Genomic DNA, 21,506 nt, shown 5'->3' with positions numbered 1-21,506 from the left:
CTTGTCCTTGGCAGTGGCAGCAGCGTACCAGACGGTGATGGAGGAGGTGAGGATGGACTCAATGATGGCTGAGTAGAAGTGCACCATCATTGTCTTTGGCAGGTTGAACTTCTTCAGCTGCCGAAGGAAGTACATCCTCTGTTGTGCTTTCTTGATGAGGGAGCTGATGTTCAGTTCCCACTTGAGGTCCTGGGAGAGGATAGTGCCCAGGAAGCGGAAGAACTCCACAGTGTTGACTGGGGAGTCACACAGGGTGATGGGGGTGAGTGGGGCTGTGTTCCTCCTGAAGTCCACAACCATCTCCACTGTCTTAAGAGCATTGAGCTCTAACTTGTTCTGGCTGCACCAGGTCACCAGGTTGGCCGCTTCCCACCTATAATCAGACTCGTCTCCACCAGAGATGAGCCCAATAAGGGTGGTGTCGTCCGCAAACTTCAGGAGTTTGACGGACGGATGACTGGAGGTGCAACTGTTGGTGTACAGGGAGAAGAGCAGAGGAGAAAGGACGCAGCCCTGAGGTGATCCGGTGCTGATGGACCGGGAGTCAGAGACTTGTGTTCCCAGCTTAAAGCACTGCTTCCTGTCAGACAGGAAGTCTGTGATCCACATGCAGGTGGAATCAGGCACGTTCAGCTGGGAGAGCTTGTCCTGAAGCAGGGCGGGGATGATGGTATTGAAGGCAGAGCTGAAGTCCACAAACAGGATCCTGGCATAGGATGCTGGGGAGTCCAGGTGCTGTAGGGTAAAGTGGAGGGCCATGTTAACTGCATTGTCCACAGACCTGTTGGCTCTGTAGGCAAACTGCAGGGGGTCCAGTAGAGGGTCAGTGATGGATTTAAGGTGTGCCAGCACCAGGCGCTCGAAAGACTTCATTACCACAGAGGTCAGGGCGACGGGTCTGTAGTCATTATGTCCTGTTGGCCTTGGCTTTTTGGGCACATGGATGATGGTGGAGGACTTGAGACAGGCTGGCACATGGCATGTCTCAAGGGAGGTGTTAAAGATGTAGGTAAACACCGGAGACAGCTGGTCAGCGCAGTGCTTGAGGGTGGCTGGAGAGACAGAGTCCGGCCCAGCTGCTTTGCGGGGATTCTGCCTCTTGAAAAGTCTATTAACTTCACCCTCCTGAATGGAGAGAGACGTCACTGTAGAGGGGGGAGGTGGGAGGCCTCCTGGGTGGGAAGGGATAGTTCAGGACTGTCCAATTGTCTTTCAAATCTGCAGTAGAACTCATTCAGGTCGTTGGCCAGGCGGGAGTCGTTAGTGGAGTGGGGGGCTCTGGGCTTGTAGTTGGTAATCTGCCTGAGCCCTCTCCAGACAGAAGCAGAGTCGTTTGCAGAGAATTGGTGTTTTAGTCTCTCTGAGTACAGTCGTTTAGCCTCCCTCACCGCCTTGCTAAACCTGTTCTTCGACTCCTTGAAACTGTCTTTGTCCCCACTCCTAAACGCGGCCTCTTTCTCTGACCTCAACCTTCTGAGTTTAGCTGTAAACCAGGGTTTGTCGTTGTTGTAGCTTACCCTGGTGCGTGTTGGTATACAGCAGTCCTCACAGAAGCTGATGTATGATGTCACAGCCTCTGTGAGCTCATCCAGACTATTGGTAGCAGTCGTGAACATGTCCCTGTCAGTGCAGTCCAAGCACGCCCGCAGATCCTCCATAGCTTCACTGGTCCACTGTTTTGATGTCCTTACAGCAGGCTTACAGCGCTTTAGCTTCTGCCTGTATGCAGGAGTCAGGTGGACCATGGCGTGGTCAGAGTGACCCAGTGCTGCTCGGGGGACCGCATGGTATGCTTTGCTGATTGTAGAGTAGCAGTGATCCAAGGTGTTTCCTTCTCTGGTAGGGCATTTGATGAATTGTCTATATTTTGGGAGTTCTTGAGTGAGATTGCCTTTGTTAAAGTCGCCTAGCACAATAACCAAGGAATCCGGATTTTCATGCTCCACACTCAGTATCTGGCTGGCGAGCACACGTTGAGCCTCGTTGACGCTAGCCTGCGGAGGCATGTAGAGGCCAACCAGAATGAATGATGCAAACTCTCGTGGCGAGTAAAAAGATCTACAGTTAATAAAAAATGATTCCAGATCAGGAGAACAGTGCTGCAGAATCACTGTCACATCTTCACACCAGCCACTGTTAATGTAAAAACAAATACCACCGCCTTTCGTTTTGCCAGAGAGCACAGGGTCACGATCCGCTCTCAGCAGTTTGAAACCTGCTAGCTGTAGCGCAGAGTCTGGGATCAGTTCACTCAGCCATGTCTCCGTAAAGCACAAAACGGAAGATGAATGAAAGTCTCTGTTTTTCCACACCAGTAGCTGAAGTTCATCCAGTTTGTTGCTCAGTGAACGCACGTTGGAGAGAAATATCCCCGGTAACGCTGTGCGTGCCCCACGCCGACGGAGTCGCACCAGAGCACCGGCTCGTTTGCCTCTCCTACGGCGCTTCGCTGCTAGGACAAAGCCGAGGGCGGCTTTGACTATAATTCCCACTAATTCTGCTGCTGGAAGCAGAAAAGTGGGAAATAAATCCACAGGAGTTGTAGTCCTGATGTTTAGAAGTACTTCTCTAGTTAGAGAACCCCGGAAATCTTGGCAGAACACTGAATTAACAGACAAAACAAGACAAAAAAGAGCGCACCTAACGACCGAGGCAGCCATCATCGGCGCCATCTTACATATTGCGCATGCTGGGAGGCCTGCGAGCAGCGAGTTGCAGTAGTCCAACTTTGAGAGGACAAGCGCTTGGACTAGCAGCTGGGTGGAATACTCAGATAGGTATCTCCTGATCTTCCGGATGTTGTAGAGGGTGAATCTGTGGAGGGAGACCGCAGCAATGTGGGCTGTGAGGGAGAGCTTGTCATCCATGGTCACCCCGAGGTTCCTGGCAGAGGATGAAGGGGTCACCGTCGCCGATCCCAGGGTGATTGAGAGATCGTGGGAGATGGAGGGTTTGGCCGGGATGATGAGGAGTTCTGTTTTGGCGAGGTTCAGCTGGAGGTGGTGCTCGGTCATCCAGGCGGAGATGTCTGTGAGGCAGGCCTCGATCCTAGCTGAGATCCCAGGATCAGTCGGGGGGATCGACAGGTACAGCTGCGTGTCGTCAGAATAGCAGTGGTAGGAGAAGCCATGGGAGGTGATGATTGGTCCAAGCGAGGTGGTGTAGAGGGAGAAGAGGAGGGGTCCAAGGACGGATCCCTGTGGGACACCAGTGGAGAGCTGGCGGGGGCCTGACACTTTGCCTCCCCAGGAGACCTGGTAGGATCTTCCCGACAGGTAGGATGAGATCCACTGAAGTGCAGTGCCAGTGATGCCCATCTCAGAAAGTCTGGCCAGCAGGATTTGATGGTTAACCGTATCAAACGCTGCAGAAAGGTCCAGCAGAATGATGACGGATGACCTCAAAGCCGCTCTGGCAGACTGCAGGGCAGTGGTGACTGACAGGAGGGCAGTTTCTGTGGAGTGGCCAGTCTTGAAGCCCGATTGGTTGGGGTCAAGCAGGTTGTTCTGAGAGAGTAAGTTTGACAGTTGGTTGGATAAACCCACTGGTTTGATTTAATAGGGTAAAGGCAGGACATACATCTGTCTTGAAACTTGATCTTCCTGAGCTTGTTGTCCATCTCTCCAGTATCTCTGAGCAGACTTCCAGTACAGAATTCTGGACACACAGTGAGAGACGAGTTGGTGTACAGCTCAAATGATGAGCAGTGCCATCTGTACTGAACATTATTGCCAAGGATGTATTGTGTGTGTGTGTGTGTGGGGGGGGGGGGGGGGAACTATGCACACACCAATCTCTATTCTGCATATTACATGAATAATATGAATAGTGGCTGACTAGTGAAATTGTGTAAAAACAGGCTCAGGTCAGACGTGACCTTGAGTTTGAGAGAGTAACAGATGGATAACAAGGAGTGAGTGCATGCCTGTATGTACTCAGGGGAAGAACCAATAGGAAGGTGGAGTCCGTCTCATGTTGAATTGAATAAACCCCAATACGGGGATACATTTACATTTAGTCATTTAGCAGACGCTCTTATCCAGAGCAACTTACAGTTAGTACAGGGACATTCCCCCGAGGCAAGTAGGGTGAAACCTTGCCCAAGGACACAACGTCATCCTGCACGGCCAGGAATCGAACCTGCAACCTTCTGATTACTATACGGAAAATAAGTGGTCAATCTTAAGCGAGGTCATAATTAGCCGGAGAAAATCCAGTTACCGCAATCTGGACTCAATCTTTGAACCACCAACACTGGACGCATATTTAAATCAAAAGGAAGCCAAGGGAGAAGAGCTGAGTGTTATCCAGGGGCCTCCTACACAGTGGATAAAGAAGATCCACGTAACATTACACGGTTTGGACAAGAACATACTGGCCAGGCAGAAGGAGGACTACAAGTCCGCCACCAGAGAAGTTCCTAAAGAGAGAGGATATCATAGAAGTTCTGAGAGAATCACCAGAGAAACGCACAAAGGCCCAGGGAAAATTAGTAGAGGAGCTGTAGAGAACAACAATCAACTGGATCAGAGCAGAGTTTATAATAAACTCTGAAGACATCATTGACTTGACTGCACTCAGAGTACCCACAAACAGAACAGCAATATCCAGGGGATAACCATGACAAACAAACCAGCCTCCATGAAGGCACTGAAGGATGTGGTGTGGAGGAGGCTGGAAGCAACTAATACCGACAAAGAGATGGAGGAAAAGCACAAGACATTTGAAGAGATCTATTTGGATTGGGAAAATACAGGACTGATTCCAAATAATGACAAAGCGGAAGTGACACAGGAACACAGGAAGAAGGTTGCAGATTTTGAGAAACAAGAAATGATTACAAAGAAAACAGATTGGGATATGGAGCATATGGCATATGACAAGGCCAAAATGAGAAATACAAGAGTAACAGAATTACTAATGATGCTGATGATGTCAGCCACCCCTCAGGCAACAACAAAAACAACCAACATTGAACAACCTTCCAAGCCAACAGCAACAAAAGGAGTTGAGAAGAAAGAGATGCTGTACCCAGATATTACCGAAGCCACAGCTCCTCCAGTTCCCCCATTTTATTCCCCGATGAATCCATTCACGCTCCACTCAATTTTTTTTAATTACTTTTTGTTAAAAGCTTGGCTAAAATTGTATGTGTGTGGTGAAGGTGACCTGAGGGTGTTTTTACAGGTCTGCCACCCAGTGCATGGGCGTCGAATGACCACTATGCGGAGTGATGGAGGGTTTTCCCTGTAACATCATTAGGGGTTTTCCCGCTGTGTCCAGTGTATCCACACCACTTGGCTATAACACTGCATAGTCTCATTAAGTCATTATCTGCAATTTAATTGAATAACTTTGATTTCACTGGGATATTTTAGATTTGTGTATGTTGTCACACCCTTTAAAAGGTGTGAAAGGAGGGACGCAAGGACTCCTGTCAGGTAACATACACCGTCATCACCCAGAAACTGAAAGAGTTTGTAATTGTTACGTTCAGCTGTATTTATCTAGCTGTCCCACAAATGAGACATGTGAAATGACGGACAGCTATCAATCACCCCCCCCCCCCCCCCCCCCAACCAGTTCTCTCTCCCTTTGTGTCTGTGCTTCATCTCCTTCCCATCCCTGTCTCCCTACCCTCCCAGGGCGACTCTGGTGGTCCCATGGTGTATAACGGGCAGCTGCAGGGCGTTGTGTCCTGGGGGCATGGCTGTGCTCTGAAGAAGAAGCCTGGAGTCTACACCAAAGTGTGCAACTACGTCTCCTGGATCAAGAACACAATGGCACAAAATCACAGTCAAATAGGGTTTATGCACCATGGAAAGACTCCAGAAACAATTGAAAAAGCCTTGAAGATAAGGCCCATCTCAAACTTCATCTAAGACCTTTCTGACGGAAGAGAAGAGTGCAGAATTCCCAACTTGTCCAAGCAGGGTAGCCAGGCCACCGTCCTAAATACATCAACTACCACACCCTTCACAATGACATCATGGAGACCATCCCAAGACTCTGTTGAACCTGCGGGTTGGTGACTGCTATTTGGGTCACCAGGACCCGGGGAATGGGGATCGTTCAAAACTGTGGCTATGGGCTGTGGACCCGAACCAGTGGACAGTTAAAGGACAGAAAGGCTATCAGGGGCAACTGAAACCTTGTGATGATTTTATAAATAAAAGCAAACAGCTTCTTGGGTCAGCCATGTTACTCAGGCATGGGTTGGGTTTACAAACACTGCATCCCAGTGATGTTTGAACCAGAGAGGGTTGTTGTGTTATGCTACTGTGACATGTGGGGTAAGCATATTCAATGAGACTGATGAGTTATTAAACCTGTCTAAACATAAGGTCTCTAAAAAAGCTTGTTTTTAACGTTATAGCTTTATTTTCAATTCAGGTATTTTGAACGATTATATTTATATGTATACTCAATTATATTCTTGATGATGTCTGATTTGTCAACTAAAACACGTCATTAAGAATTCGTTCGCTCGCTCTGGATAAGAGCGTCTGCTAAAAATTACTAAATGTTATGGTCGGTAATGTTTGATGTTTCGCGTATGCTGTTATTCCTCGCCACCAGAGGGGAGCAAACGACTTCACCATCAACGATTACACTGATACTCAGCTCATCAAAAGATGCTGAGCGTGTCTGCTCGTAGCCAAATGTTTGCACGTGGATGAGTGACATCTATCTCAGCAGGATGAGTGATAGTTATTTGACCTCTAGCGTCACTAATCTGTTGGCCTAATCAAGCTCAGTGAACGTCAGATATTGCTTGAAATATCGTCTCTCATTGATGTTAAATATAAAAAATATGTAAAACGATTGAGTGTGATCAAGGGATCGGTGACCTCTATTAAAGATGGCCGAATTTAAAGACGTGTGACAATTGAGATACAATTCAAAATGTTCTTCTATAATATTCAACTGAATGTTCTCTGTGATTATTGAATTGCCAAGGATACAGGCTACGAGGCTCCTACAATACCCTTGACGCAACGTGCTTACTCACCGACGTGTAATTGCTCTGACGATTTACTATGGGCTTCACTGTAATTCTCAAGTCTCCAATGATCCTCACACAAGTTGCCAGACCAAAGAGGGAGTTGCAAAGAGGGGAACCCTAAAAAACTTCAGGAACGAAGGAACATTGGATGCATAGAAGGTAATTACACATACCAACACGGTTATTTACTCAACATTTAGTTAAATCATTCTCTCATTAGTCAGGATAAATTCATAAATACTCATCAAGCCGACGTCATAAAGAAAACCGAGCAAACTTGCTATCTTTTAAAGATTGATTAAATAAAAACATGGTTTGATGCAATGTTTTTCTGGCAGGATTTTTAAACTGCTCTAGCCTGATTTGTCAACCAAAGTTGACAGATGTTTCATGACTTAATTGAGAACAAGACTAGCCATTCTTTAGACAACTATCATCACTGTGATTGCTGGTAATAATGTGTTTGGAACTGTATTATTATTAATATCAATATTGTATTATAAGGTTATTATTACAGGTTTTCAAAAGCTTGAATAATTGTGGAATTTGTAATTTACATTTATTCATTTAGCAGACGCTTTTATCCAAAGCGACTTTCAAGAGAGAGCTTTACAAAGTGCATAGGTCACTGATCATAACAACAAGATGGCCAAAAAACATCGCGAGTAGCCAAAACATGAAGCACACATTGTGAACAACCAAAGTAAGTGCCAAAGGGAAGAACCATAAGAGCATGTAGTTAAACAAGTTACAATTAAACAACATGAACCGCTATAAGTGCAAGTGTACCTGTGGAAAAAATCTAGCAACAGTAATAAAAACAATATATCACAGCGAGAACAACAATTTAAATCAGTTACCACTAACCACAAGAGCAACAAGTCTCGAAGCAAGAGTCATTGTGATCCTTGAGGAAACTAACATCGGGTCAAGCGAACCATTCCTAAGTACCGTTGTACTCCCGGAACAAGTGCGTAATTGAACGCATTGTTGTTGTTACTGTTGTCTTTAGTTTAGGCATATTATGCACTCCACATAATGCATTAGGTATTTTATGCATAGACACAGCTCCATTAAAGAATACATTCAAATTACAATTATAGTCACCCTCTTACAAAACTCTGACAGGCCATCAACAAGGTAATGATATACTCTTATACAGTTTTTTTCTTGTTTTCGTTATTGACAGACAAAGGACACAGAATGGAACTGAAACCACTGCTGAGAAGAGCGGGCTTGATTGTCCGTGCCTTCTTCACTTTCCTCTTCGCCCTCTGTGTCCTCGGGGTGATGGTGTGGGCCTACGTACAGGGTTTCCAGCTGGTATCGTCCCAGTACGGCATCATCTCCTTCGGCTTCTACGGCCTCCTGCTGGGGCTCCATGTGCTGCTCCAGAGCCTGTTTGCCTACATGGAGCACCGGCGCATGAGAGCCCACAAGGCCGCCTGCACCTTCACCAAGACCGTCGGCCTCACCATCTCCGCCTACCAGGAGGACCCGGCCTACCTCCACGAGTGCCTCCACTCCATCCGGGGTCTCAATTACCCCCCGGAGTTGCTACGGGTCATAATGGTGGTGGACGGAAACTCAGAGGACGACCTGTACATGCTGGAGATGTTCCGGGAGGTGTTTGCCGACCAGAACCCTGGCTGCTATGTGTGGAAGAACAACTACCATACTTGGGACCCCACCAGAGAAGGGGATGTGGCCGGAGCGAATGGCCCAGGGGGAGATGCTGGTTATGGGATGAGAGTGGACCCTCAAAGGAGGGAGGTGGAGGTCCTGATCAACAGCAGGAGATGTGTGTGCATCATGCAGAAGTGGGGCGGGAAGAGGGAGGTCATGTACACAGCATTCAAGGCCCTGGGATCCTCGGTAGACTACATACAGGTGAGATTTTGCTTTCGGAGAATCCGTCCAAATCCATCTTTGCCTAAGATTGATAGTGTCAGAGCAAATAGAACAATGGAACATTTTAAACCAATTGAAACCACACGATAGAATCCAGACTTATGTCTCTCTCTCTCATTGTTTCTCCTCCTCACCAGTGTCTCTCTCCCGCTCCCCCCAGGTGTGTGATTCCGACACCAAGCTGGATACTCTGGCCACGCTGGAGCTGTGCAAGGTGCTGGAGAGCGACCCCAGCTACGGTGCGGTGGGAGGAGACGTGATGATCCTGAACCTGAAGGAGTCCTACATCAGCTTCATGAGCAGCCTCAGGTACTGGATGGCCTTCAACATCGAGAGGTCCTGCCAATCCTTCTTCAACTGCGTCTCCTGCATCAGCGGGCCCCTGGGTAAGGAAGAATCTTTACACTTGACCGTACTGTAAGACGTTATCATGAAAAAGTAAAATATGATGACATGATGTTTGCATGAGAGCCTAATACTACATGCTAGCATAGTGTGCAGACTTAGACACTTTCAAAACATAAGGGATAAAAGTGCCTCAGGTCATAAAGAGATTGCCAATTATTCTTCATCCTATTTTTCCTGATTATTCCTGTTTGTTTACCTCAGGACTGTACAGGAATGACCTACTCCAGCAGTTTCTAGAGTCCTCGTACAATCAGATGTTTTTGGGAACTCACTGCACATTTGGGGATGACAGGCACCTCACCAACCGAATGCTCAGTATGGGCTACGCCACTAAGTGAGTACTGCGCTTGACAAGCTGCGCGTGATGTAACTTACCCTCATTGTTCACAGGCTGTTATTTTCATCATCTCTCTTTTAAATTGAACTCAGAGTCAATTTCCCTAAATCCACTTTGGCCAATTATACCCATTTGCGAGAAATTGCAGGGCTGAAAAACAGAAAGAAAGAGCATGTCACGCTGTGCTCGTTTACTATATTGATGCTCATTGATTATCTCTCCACGCCTCCTCCTGTCAGGTACACCGCACGCTCCAAGTGCTACACGGAGACGCCTGCTCAGTTCTTACGCTGGCTCAGCCAGCAGACGCGCTGGACCAAGTCCTTCTTTCGGGAATGGCTCTACAATGCCATGTGGTGGCACAAGCAACACCTCTGGATGACCTACGAATCCATCATCTCCGGCGTCTTCCCCTTCTTCGTCACGGCGACCATCATCCAGTTATTCTGGATGGGCACCTTGTGGGACATCCTCTGGGTCCTGTGCTGCATCAAGCTGATTGGCCTAGTGAAGGCAGCGTACGCCTGCCTGCTGCGAAAAGACCTGGTGATGGTGTTCATGTCCCTCTACTCCACCCTCTACATGAGCAGCCTGCTGCCTTCCAAGTACTTTGCCATCCTCACCATAAACAAGAGCAACTGGGGGACCTCCGGCAGACTCAAGATGGTGGGGAACTACGTCCCCCTGCTACCCCTGTTGGTGTGGGCGGCCATCTTGTTAAGTGGGCTGTCCTACACCATCTACAAGGAGACCCAGAAGGACTGGGACAGTGCAGCTAAGATCGAGGAAACCAAGTTTCTGATATTCGGATGTGCGGCCTACGTGTGTTACTGGCTCTTCATGGTCATCTTCTACTGGGTGTGGTTCAGCAAGGCCTGCCGGAAACGCTCCCAGCATCACAATGTCAGTGTGTAGGGGTTTTGTCATTTATTGGACACATGGCTTTTATGCAGCTGCTGTAGAATTCACCGAAAAATCTGTTCTTGATTGACAGCTACACCATCTGTGCATTAACAGTTTACAGTGTAGTTGTACACTGTGCCATGTTGCTATGTGCTGCTGAACCAGGAGTTTTTACAGCTCTGTTAGCACAACTGAATGAAAATGAGCTTGAAGCCCACGTACTGTACTTCTCAGGAGATTTGAACAGTCTAGTGCAGAACAGTCTGCACTAGAACTCAGTTGAATGGAACAAAATTATTAAATTATGGTGTTTCCTCATGTAGATGTGTTTGGAGCCATTGATACTGTAGATTGTAATGACAAGGACTCTGACTCAGAGACTGCTCTTTGGACTTCAATATGAAGTCCAAAGAGCTGTCACAATCAGTGAAGCAAGCCATCGTTAGGCTGTAAAATCAAAACAAACCTATCAGATAGAGACAGAGATATTAAAAACATATGGTGTGGCCAAATCAACTGTTTGGTACATTCTTAAAAAGAAAGAACGCACTGGTGAGCTCAGCAACACCAAAAGACCCGGAAGACCACGGAAAACAACTGTGGTGGATGACAGAAGAATTCTTTCCCTGGTGAAGAAAAACCCCTTCACAACAGTTGGCCAGATCAAGAACACTCTCCAGGAGGTAGGCGTATCTGTGTCAAAGTCAACAATTAAGAGAAGACTTCACCAGAGTAAATACAGAGGGTTCACCACAAGATGTAAACCATTGGTGAGTCTCAAAAACAGGAAGACCAGATTAGAGTTTGCCAAAAAACATCTAAAAGAGCCTGTACAGTTCTGGAACAACATCCTATGGACAGATGAGACCAAGATCAACTTGTACCAGAATGATGGGAAGAGAAGAGTATGGAGAAGGGAAGGTCACTGCTCATGATCCAAAGCATACCACCTCATCAGTGAAGCATGGTGGAGGTAGTGTTATGGCGTGGGCATGTATGGCTGCCAATGGAACTGGTTCCCTTGTATTTATCGATGATGTGACTGCTGATGTTTCAAATCCATTGTGGTGGTATACAGAGCCAAAATGATGAAAATTGTGTCAATGTCCAAATATTTATCGACCTAACTGTATGTGTAGTAAAGCACCGTATGGAAACGTCATGATATTGAAAGAAATGCTGTGTTTTAACTTTTGCATCTAATCGCTGCATGTGGATAGAAAGTCCTTGTCTCTAAAAAACGCTCTTTACAAAACAAGCACTGGAAACCGAATGCTCTCTTCCACCTCCTTGAACCCCCCACTGAGACAAATGAAGTATTAACAGTGTCCCCTATGTGAGGGAACCTTTGCTCAGCAGGAGAGCTGGGTGGGATGTGTGAGATGAAGCATGGAGATAATGATAATGATGCCGTGGACCCTCAGATTAGTCTGGAAAGTCTGGAAATATGGACTGCTGTTTAATAATGTTTACAGTGCCAGCAGAAAGACAATCCAGACAACCAGAGGTAGAACTGTATTATTCAACATAGTGCATGTCACAGCCGACGATTCTTGGGGCATGTAAAGCATGGAGACACTTTTATATTTGTAACCCGGCTAGGGTTACAAACACGAGTCAAACACTATTCCCGAGGGACTAGCGGGACCGGCCTCGACAATTTCTGTCGAATTGAACGGATGTCCATGCACAGCGCTACTCGATAGTGGGTCGCAGGTCACTATTGTTTTTGAGGAATGGTATCAAAAATACTTACCACAAGTGCCTATCCTGCCACTAACCGGACTGTCTATCTGGGGATTAAGCGAGACCAATTACCCCTACAAAGGTTACATAGTCGTGGAGGTGACAATCACTGTTCCAAAGACGGTAGAACTAAAGTCTGTGGCTATTCTCGCATTGGTCTGCCCAGACGCACATGGCCCTAAACAAGTCCCTGTGATAATTGGAACCAATGCAAGCTTCTTTCAGCGTCTGATCATCCACGGTCATAAAACTGAGACACCATACACTGCCCACTCCCTGAGAATACAGACCTCATCCCCAACAGGCTGTTCAAAGGAGATGTTGAAAAGCAAAGACGCTGATGAGGTAGCTGGGGGGATAGCGTGGCAGGGGCCGGGAACCTTAAGTATTCCTCCAAGGAGTGAAAAGTATGCCTTTTGTAAAATGGAACTTGGGGACCAGTTGAGGAAGGAAATCCTCTTAATGGAAGAAGATACCCATAGTCAACTTCCAGCTGGGTTGTTTATCCCTGCCACAGTGTTGTCACCATCAGACATGGACATAGACAATTTCAAGGTGCTGATTTGCAATGAAACGGCTAAGAACATCACCATACCACTGGGGACAAAGATTGCCAATGTTTTCCCCACTGACACAGTCACTGTGGCTCACAGAACACAGACTCCTTCAAAAAAGGTAGATCCCAGAATTTTCCAGTTTGGTGAATCCCCTATTTCTGCAGAGTGGAAGAACCGGATGCAAGAGAAGTTGGCTGAACGTGGTTACGTGTTCTCACTGGCGGAGTGGGATGTGGGACTGGCTAAAGACGTGCAACATACCATCCGACTAGAGGACGGTCGACCATTTAGAGAAAGATCCAGACGAATCACACCTGTGGATATCGATGATGTGCGACGGCACTTGAAAGACCTACTGGCTGCTGGCATAATAACGGAGTCCAGGAGTCCTTATGCTTCCCCAATCGTAATTGCCCGGAAAAAGAGTGGGGCAGTACGCATGTGTATAGATTACCGGACTCTGAACGATAGAACTATATATATGTTTCGGAACTGCAGATGGTGTGGATAAAGGAAGAGCTCATCATCAGTATGTTGAGACACTGAAGGGGGAACTGCAACAGGCGTACAAGTTAGCCTCTCTGAACTCTCTGAAGACACAGCAAAGAAATAAGAGGATGTACGATAAAAAAATGAAACACCAAATTCTGAAAACCGAAGATACTGTGTTCGTAAAACATCTGGCCAGTACTGGAAAGAATAAGTTACAAGATCGCTGGAACTCTGTACCTTATCGTGTTTTGGAACAGTTGTCCCCAGTAGAGGGGTAAGGAAACGTTTGTATTTATTTTACCTGAAGAACCACCCCAGGGTGAAATTGCCTTCATTTATTTGATGTGAATAAAGAGAAGTGTTATTTGGACTAAGTACAGGGTGTGTACATGGTAATCATTAGCCTTGAGATAAAAATACACTACGTCTATGACTAGATACACTTGGTAAATAGGACTTATAGTTAATAGGACACAGGAGGGGATTTATAGGTCATTCGCCGAGAGGCACACATAGGAACTCGGGTGCCCGGCCATTGGATATACCAGGGTAGAGGGCGCTACATATTATTGTATATGTGTTTGAATACATTTTAAAGCACTTTCCATTATATTTGATAAATGTATTCTTATGTCCCTCCTGGAACATTTTAATGTGAATTGATCATTTCTTTGGGACTCAAGCGATGAACCAATAAACGTTTTCTACAGACGATAAAGAGAAATTATTTTTGTTTGTTTATTTCATTCATCATCAGTTGCTTTGACCTGCACTTGCATCTCTCTAACTTCAGACAGGAGTTTCCGAGTGGGCTGCTGCATCAGTTTACAACATCACTGTCGTACTACACACATCCAGCCATCCTGACCAATGTTTAGAGGGCGTTTGTTAACAAACGCTCATATTTCCTTGGCTCTCTCCCCACCCAGCCTCCACCCCTGGCCCTGTGTTAGCTCAATCTATCAGGGAAGAATTATGGATATCTAAGCTCTCTGTCACTGAGGTTGAGACGGATTGTCAAGTTACATGTCTCAGGCGGAGAGCTGTCACGAAGCAGAACCATTCAACCAAGATGATTTGTCTGAACACTGAACAAAGCATGTGTTGTAGAAAAAACATCATACTGTTGTAATTATGAAGATGGATAATGATTATGGATTTAATGAAACTTGTAATCACTTTTAGTACATGCTATATTATTAGAAACCAGATGCAAATCTGTTGACTGATTATTGTTATCCCTAGACAATGGTAGAAGAAATAAAGCCCAAAATATCAAGATCTGGATAATTAGGGGCTGAGTGGGGGAGAAGAATATGTGTGTGCGTCCATAAAGAACCAAGAAGCCCAGCTATAACTTATGAGCCATGTTTGTGGCCTTACGCCCAGGAGCCTAGTGCAGCTGGGTGTTCAAGGTCAGAGAGGGCCTAAATTGGGAGATTTGTCTATGACGGAAAGTACCTGTAATTTGAATCCCCTAAGACAAGGGACCCACAGAGTAAGAATGCCTAATGTATATGTAACCAACAAATATTGTACCATATTACCATACAATGGGGAGGAGACTATAAAAGTGAAATGTCTGGAGAAAAATTCCAGTCTGATCCCTGGGTTCTTTCTCACGTTTGTTGGAATCTCTGTCACTCTGAATTCCAATAAACACTTTGTGTCAAACTTTGCTGAGTTCCAGTGATGAACCAAAATCAATTAATTCAAGAGGTCCTCAATATACCAGCCAAATCTGTCAGGCATATAAATAGACCAGCATTTTAAATGAGTGTTTACTCTATCCATTTTGTGTCAAAGCAACAAGAAATGTGTTAATTGTATAGCCAATGCCGGATGTTGTGCTAACTGTCAAAAGTTTAGAAAACTTGTTAAAAGTATAGAAAAAATTGTCATAGCGATTGTAAAATACTGTAAGGTCCGAGTAGATATGACACCTATGTTTTTAGTCTGGCACTTGGTGTTAAGTGCCAATGTTGTCAAATGTGCAGATAGTGTCTCTCTATCGGCTTTTTCATCGATGACCAATACCTCTGTTTAATATTATCGGCCAATAATATTGGCCGATATTAGGCATTTTCCAAACTATCGATATCGCCATTTGTAGATGTTCTTCTTCTTTCATTTTCAACTTATATGTGATATGTTCCATCACATGTATATCGTCTATAATTGACATGCATTGTGTGTAGCTTGTAGTGTCAGACTTAAGCCAGTTCTGAGTAAAGGTCTTCTTCCCAGCCACCAGAAGAACCCTGATCAAATAGTGGTCACCTACATGCACCGTGCCCTCCAAATGACCGAGGTACAGAACAAGACAGGATTTAGGAATCACATATCCCAAAACATCACAGAGACCTGAGTGAACATTACCCCAGAAGGGTTGTATTTTTGTACATTTCCAAAAAATGTGTGTGTGGTCATGAGTCCATGTGGTTGCATAATCTCCAACATGACTGTTGATGATTTATCTGTTTACTTTTGATTTTAGTTGTAATGAAGTCAGTGGCGGCTCCTGAATAAATTTTCAGGGGGGCAATTTTTCTGATAATGATTGAAGTGACCTATTCAATGGGTACATTAAGCAAGACAATATTAATTTGTTGCTAGATGATTAACTCTTGTGTCCACTAGATAGCAACACACAACAGTAAGATTTCCCCTCTAGCTACATAAGTTACATATGGAAAGCTATGTAAGAAATTAACATACAGGAGCCTTCATAAGCAAAAATGACATGGCTCTACAATTATTCATTACTTACAGTAATCCAATGTTGTGTGATATAAAATAGCTAAACAGTACACATTTCTTATATACATTTTATATATATTGCTTGACATATATGTCCAGCAACAACATAAAGACGGGGGCAGCATATAAGTCAATACCAGAAGCATTTATTGAAGTATTGGCTTAGAAAAGCTAAATAAGGTATGGTATATTTTTCAGAATGCAGGATCAGCTTTACCACCTTCTATTGCCACCTTTACAACATTTCAAAGGTTGTGCAGCCTAATAAAATCTTTAACAGCGTAAAGGGAAGTGCACACTTTAAACAATAAATCGTAACAGCATGGCAATAACAAGTAGACAACTCGTTGAGAGAAGTGGATCTTTACAACTACATTTTCTGGAATGTAAGATATCACCAAAGTGCCACTTTATAAAAGCAAAGTAATGTTGTCCCAACTAAGTGAATGAACAAGTGAGGCTTGACCTACTGTGGTCTGTGCATCTTGGCTTTAAACATTGAAGACCAAACCAGAATGATAAAGTGCTGCTAAGTTTAACTAAATAATTCTGATATACACATTAATTACTTACTTCAAAAAGGCCTATTAGCAGACGCTGGCTAAAAGCGTCTGCTAAATGCATAAATGTAAATTCTGAAAAACTGTAATTGGGCTTCTGAGTGTGTGTACCGCCCTCTGGTGGTAGAAGTAGACAAGTACACCCGACTGTAACAGGTTAATAAACATTTACATTAAATTTATGCATTTAGCAGACGCAAAGCAAAGATCCAAAGCGACTTCCAAGAGAGAGCTTTACAAAAGAGCATAGGTCACTGATCATAACAACGAGATAGCCCCAAACATTGCGAGCAGCCAAAACATGAAGCAGACATTGTGGAAAACCAAATAAGTGCCAAGGGGAAGAACCATAAGAGCATGCAGTTAAACAAGTTACAATTGAACAACATGAAACTCCCCACAAGAGTACAAGAGTGTACCTGTAGAAAAAACAATCAACAGTAAAATATTTCACAGCGAGTACAAGAATTTGAAACCGTTACAACTAACCAACAAGAGCAACAAGTCTCTCAATACGAGTCATTGTGATCCTGGAGGAAACTAACATCAGGTCCAGCCAAGCATTCCTAAGTGCCGTTGTACTCCCGGAACAAGTGCGTCTTGAGCCTTTTCTTGAAGGTGGGGAGACAGTCAGTGTCCCTGATGGAGGTGGGGAGTTGATTCCACCATTGGGGGGCCAGACAGGAGAAGAGTTTGTGTTGGGAATGGGCGCTCTTGAGTGGTGGGACCACCAGACGGTTGTCAGAAGAAGACCGTAGGTGGCGGGGGGGTGTAAGGCTGGAGGAGAGACTTGATGTAGTCGGGTGCAGTCCCGTTCACCGCTCGGAAGGTCAGTACCAGAGTCTTGAATCTGATACGGGCCGTGATGGGAAGCCAGTGGAGGGAGATGAGGAGCGGGGTAACATGGGAGCGTCTGGGTAGATTGAAGACCAGATGGGCCGCCGCGTTCTGAATCCTCTGGAGAGGGCGGGTTCAGAATCAGAATCAGAATCAGAATGGGATTTATTCGCCATGAAAGTTTGCACAGACAAGGAATTTGCTTTGGCAGGAAGGTGCATACAATAAACATATACCTAGAATTTAAATATGTGGACTATCTATACTAAGGGTACATAAACTAGCAGTACTAAGTGGGATTAGAATATAATTAAATATACAATAAAATTAAATATACAATAAAATTAAATATAAGTTGCCGTAAATTACAATATAAAAATACAAAAATACAAATATTACAAAAAATGCAAATGTACAAGATACCATTTTGTAATGCAGTGCAAAAAGCAGTGTGTTTTAAGCAAGAAGTCATTAGAGTCAGTGTGGTCCCTTGGCCTTGTTGAAGAGGCCAACAGCGGAAGGGAAGAAACTGTTTTTGTGGCGTGAGGTATTGGTCCTGATGGACCGCAGCCTTCTGCCGGAGGGGAGTGACTGAAACAGGGAGTGTCCAGGGTGGGAGGAGTCGGCCACAATCTTCCTCGCTCGCCTCAGGGTCCTCGAGGTGTGCAGGTCCTCGAGGGTAGGCAGCTTGCAGCCAATCACCTTCTCAGCAGTGCGGATGATACGCTGCAGTCTGCTCTTGTCCTTGGCAGTGGCAGCAGCGTACCAGACGGTGATGGAGGAGGTGAGGATGGACTCAATGATGGCTGAGTAGAAGTGCACCATCATTGTCTTTGGCAGGTTGAACTTCTTCAGCTGCCGAAGGAAGTACATCCTCTGTTGTGCTTTCTTGATGAGGGAGCTGATGTTCAGTTCCCACTTGAGGTCCTGGGAGAGGATAGTGCCCAGGAAGCGGAAGAACTCCACAGTGTTGACTGGGGAGTCACACAGGGTGATGGGGGTGAGTGGGGCTGTGTTCCTCCTGAAGTCCACAACCATCTCCACTGTCTTAAGAGCATTGAGCTCTAACTTGTTCTGGCTGCACCAGGTCACCAGGTTGGCCGCTTCCCACCTATAATCAGACTCGTCTCCACCAGAGATGAGCCCAATAAGGGTGGTGTCGTCCGCAAACTTCAGGAGTTTGACGGACGGATGACTGGAGGTGCAACTGTTGGTGTACAGGGAGAAGAGCAGAGGAGAAAGGACGCAGCCCTGAGGTGATCCGGTGCTGATGGACCGGGAGTCAGAGACTTGTGTTCCCAGCTTAAAGCACTGCTTCCTGTCAGACAGGAAGTCTGTGATCCACATGCAGGTGGAATCAGGCACGTTCAGCTGGGAGAGCTTGTCCTGAAGCAGGGCGGGGATGATGGTATTGAAGGCAGAGCTGAAGTCCACAAACAGGATCCTGGCATAGGATGCTGGGGAGTCCAGGTGCTGTAGGGTAAAGTGGAGGGCCATGTTAACTGCATTGTCCACAGACCTGTTGGCTCTGTAGGCAAACTGCAGGGGGTCCAGTAGAGGGTCAGTGATGGATTTAAGGTGTGCCAGCACCAGGCGCTCGAAAGACTTCATTACCACAGAGGTCAGGGCGACGGGTCTGTAGTCATTATGTCCTGTTGGCCTTGGCTTTTTGGGCACATGGATGATGGTGGAGGACTTGAGACAGGCTGGCACATGGCATGTCTCAAGGGAGGTGTTAAAGATGTAGGTAAACACCGGAGACAGCTGGTCAGCGCAGTGCTTGAGGGTGGCTGGAGAGACAGAGTCCGGCCCAGCTGCTTTGCGGGGATTCTGCCTCTTGAAAAGTCTATTAACTTCACCCTCCTGAATGGAGAGAGACGTCACTGTAGAGGGGGGAGGTGGGAGGCCTCCTGGGTGGGAAGGGATAGTTCAGGACTGTCCAATTGTCTTTCAAATCTGCAGTAGAACTCATTCAGGTCGTTGGCCAGGCGGGAGTCGTTAGTGGAGTGGGGGGCTCTGGGCTTGTAGTTGGTAATCTGCCTGAGCCCTCTCCAGACAGAAGCAGAGTCGTTTGCAGAGAATTGGTGTTTTAGTCTCTCTGAGTACAGTCGTTTAGCCTCCCTCACCGCCTTGCTAAACCTGTTCTTCGACTCCTTGAAACTGTCTTTGTCCCCACTCCTAAACGCGGCCTCTTTCTCTGACCTCAACCTTCTGAGTTTAGCTGTAAACCAGGGTTTGTCGTTGTTGTAGCTTACCCTGGTGCGTGTTGGTATACAGCAGTCCTCACAGAAGCTGATGTATGATGTCACAGCCTCTGTGAGCTCATCCAGACTATTGGTAGCAGTCGTGAACATGTCCCTGTCAGTGCAGTCCAAGCACGCCCGCAGATCCTCCATAGCTTCACTGGTCCACTGTTTTGATGTCCTTACAGCAGGCTTACAGCGCTTTAGCTTCTGCCTGTATGCAGGAGTCAGGTGGACCATGGCGTGGTCAGAGTGACCCAGTGCTGCTCGGGGGACCGCATGGTATGCTTTGCTGATTGTAGAGTAGCAGTGATCCAAGGTGTTTCCTTCTCTGGTAGGGCATTTGATGAATTGTCTATATTTTGGGAGTTCTTGAGTGAGATTGCCTTTGTTAAAGTCGCCTAGCACAATAACCAAGGAATCCGGATTTTCATGCTCCACACTCAGTATCTGGCTGGCGAGCACACGTTGAGCCTCGTTGACGCTAGCCTGCGGAGGCATGTAGAGGCCAACCAGAATGAATGATGCAAACTCTCGTGGCGAGTAAAAAGATCTACAGTTAATAAAAAATGATTCCAGATCAGGAGAACAGTGCTGCAGAATCACTGTCACATCTTCACACCAGCCACTGTTAATGTAAAAACAAATACCACCGCCTTTCGTTTTGCCAGAGAGCACAGGGTCACGATCCGCTCTCAGCAGTTTGAAACCTGCTAGCTGTAGCGCAGAGTCTGGGATCAGTTCACTCAGCCATGTCTCCGTAAAGCACAAAACGGAAGATGAATGAAAGTCTCTGTTTTTCCACACCAGTAGCTGAAGTTCATCCAGTTTGTTGCTCAGTGAACGCACGTTGGAGAGAAATATCCCCGGTAACGCTGTGCGTGCCCCACGCCGACGGAGTCGCACCAGAGCACCGGCTCGTTTGCCTCTCCTACGGCGCTTCGCTGCTAGGACAAAGCCGAGGGCGGCTTTGACTATAATTCCCACTAATTCTGCCGCTGGAAGCAGAAAAGTGGGAAATAAATCCACAGGAGTTGTAGTCCTGATGTTTAGAAGTACTTCTCTAGTTAGAGAACCCCGGAAATCTTGGCAGAACACTGAATTAACAGACAAAACAAGACAAAAAAGAGCGCACCTAACGACCGAGGCAGCCATCATCGGCGCCATCTTACATATTGCGCATGCTGGGAGGCCTGCGAGCAGCGAGTTGCAGTAGTCCAACTTTGAGAGGACAAGCGCTTGGACTAGCAGCTGGGTGGAATACTCAGATAGGTATCTCCTGATCTTCCGGATGTTGTAGAGGGTGAATCTGTGGAGGGAGACCGCAGCAATGTGGGCTGTGAGGGAGAGCTTGTCATCCATGGTCACCCCGAGGTTCCTGGCAGAGGATGAAGGGGTCACCGTCGCCGATCCCAGGGTGATTGAGAGATCGTGGGAGATGGAGGGTTTGGCCGGGATGATGAGGAGTTCTGTTTTGGCGAGGTTCAGCTGGAGGTGGTGCTCGGTCATCCAGGCGGAGATGTCTGTGAGGCAGGCCTCGATCCTAGCTGAGATCCCAGGATCAGTCGGGGGGATCGACAGGTACAGCTGCGTGTCGTCAGAATAGCAGTGGTAGGAGAAGCCATGGGAGGTGATGATTGGTCCAAGCGAGGTGGTGTAGAGGGAGAAGAGGAGGGGTCCAAGGACGGATCCCTGTGGGACACCAGTGGAGAGCTGGCGGGGGCCTGACACTTTGCCTCCCCAGGA

At 46.4% G+C, this 21,506-nt stretch overlaps 1 protein-coding gene across 1 annotated transcript; it reads left to right on the top strand.

The window, feature by feature from the left end:
• Positions 1-6,333: 6,333 nt before the first annotated feature.
• LOC136944480 (hyaluronan synthase 1-like) lies at positions 6,334-10,577 on the top strand. The gene is made up of 5 exons (XM_067238263.1): positions 6,334-6,372; positions 8,207-8,896; positions 9,078-9,303; positions 9,527-9,659; positions 9,902-10,577. Exons 2-5 carry the CDS (start codon positions 8,210-8,212, stop codon positions 10,575-10,577), a joined length of 1,722 nt encoding a protein of 573 aa, XP_067094364.1. The 5' UTR covers positions 6,334-6,372; positions 8,207-8,209.
• The last annotated feature ends 10,929 nt before the right edge of the window (positions 10,578-21,506 follow it).

This window comes from Osmerus mordax, chromosome 6, assembly GCF_038355195.1.
Source record: "Osmerus mordax isolate fOsmMor3 chromosome 6, fOsmMor3.pri, whole genome shotgun sequence".
In the NCBI taxonomy this organism is placed as follows: Eukaryota; Metazoa; Chordata; class Actinopteri; order Osmeriformes; family Osmeridae; genus Osmerus; species Osmerus mordax.
Note: the sequence above shows the minus strand (reverse complement) of the source record. Positions and strands in the feature narration are given on the sequence as shown.

Excerpts from the sequence above, each read along its gene's own strand:
- LOC136944480 (XM_067238263.1), top strand. The coding sequence starts at position 8,210 with ATGGAACTGAAACCACTGCTGAGAAGAGCGGGCTTGATTGTCCGTGCC. Across the intron at positions 9,304-9,526 it reads CTGCATCAGCGGGCCCCTGG|GACTGTACAGGAATGACCTA; the intron begins GTAAGGAAGAAT and ends TGTTTACCTCAG. Across the intron at positions 9,660-9,901 it reads AGTATGGGCTACGCCACTAA|GTACACCGCACGCTCCAAGT; the intron begins GTGAGTACTGCG and ends TCCTCCTGTCAG.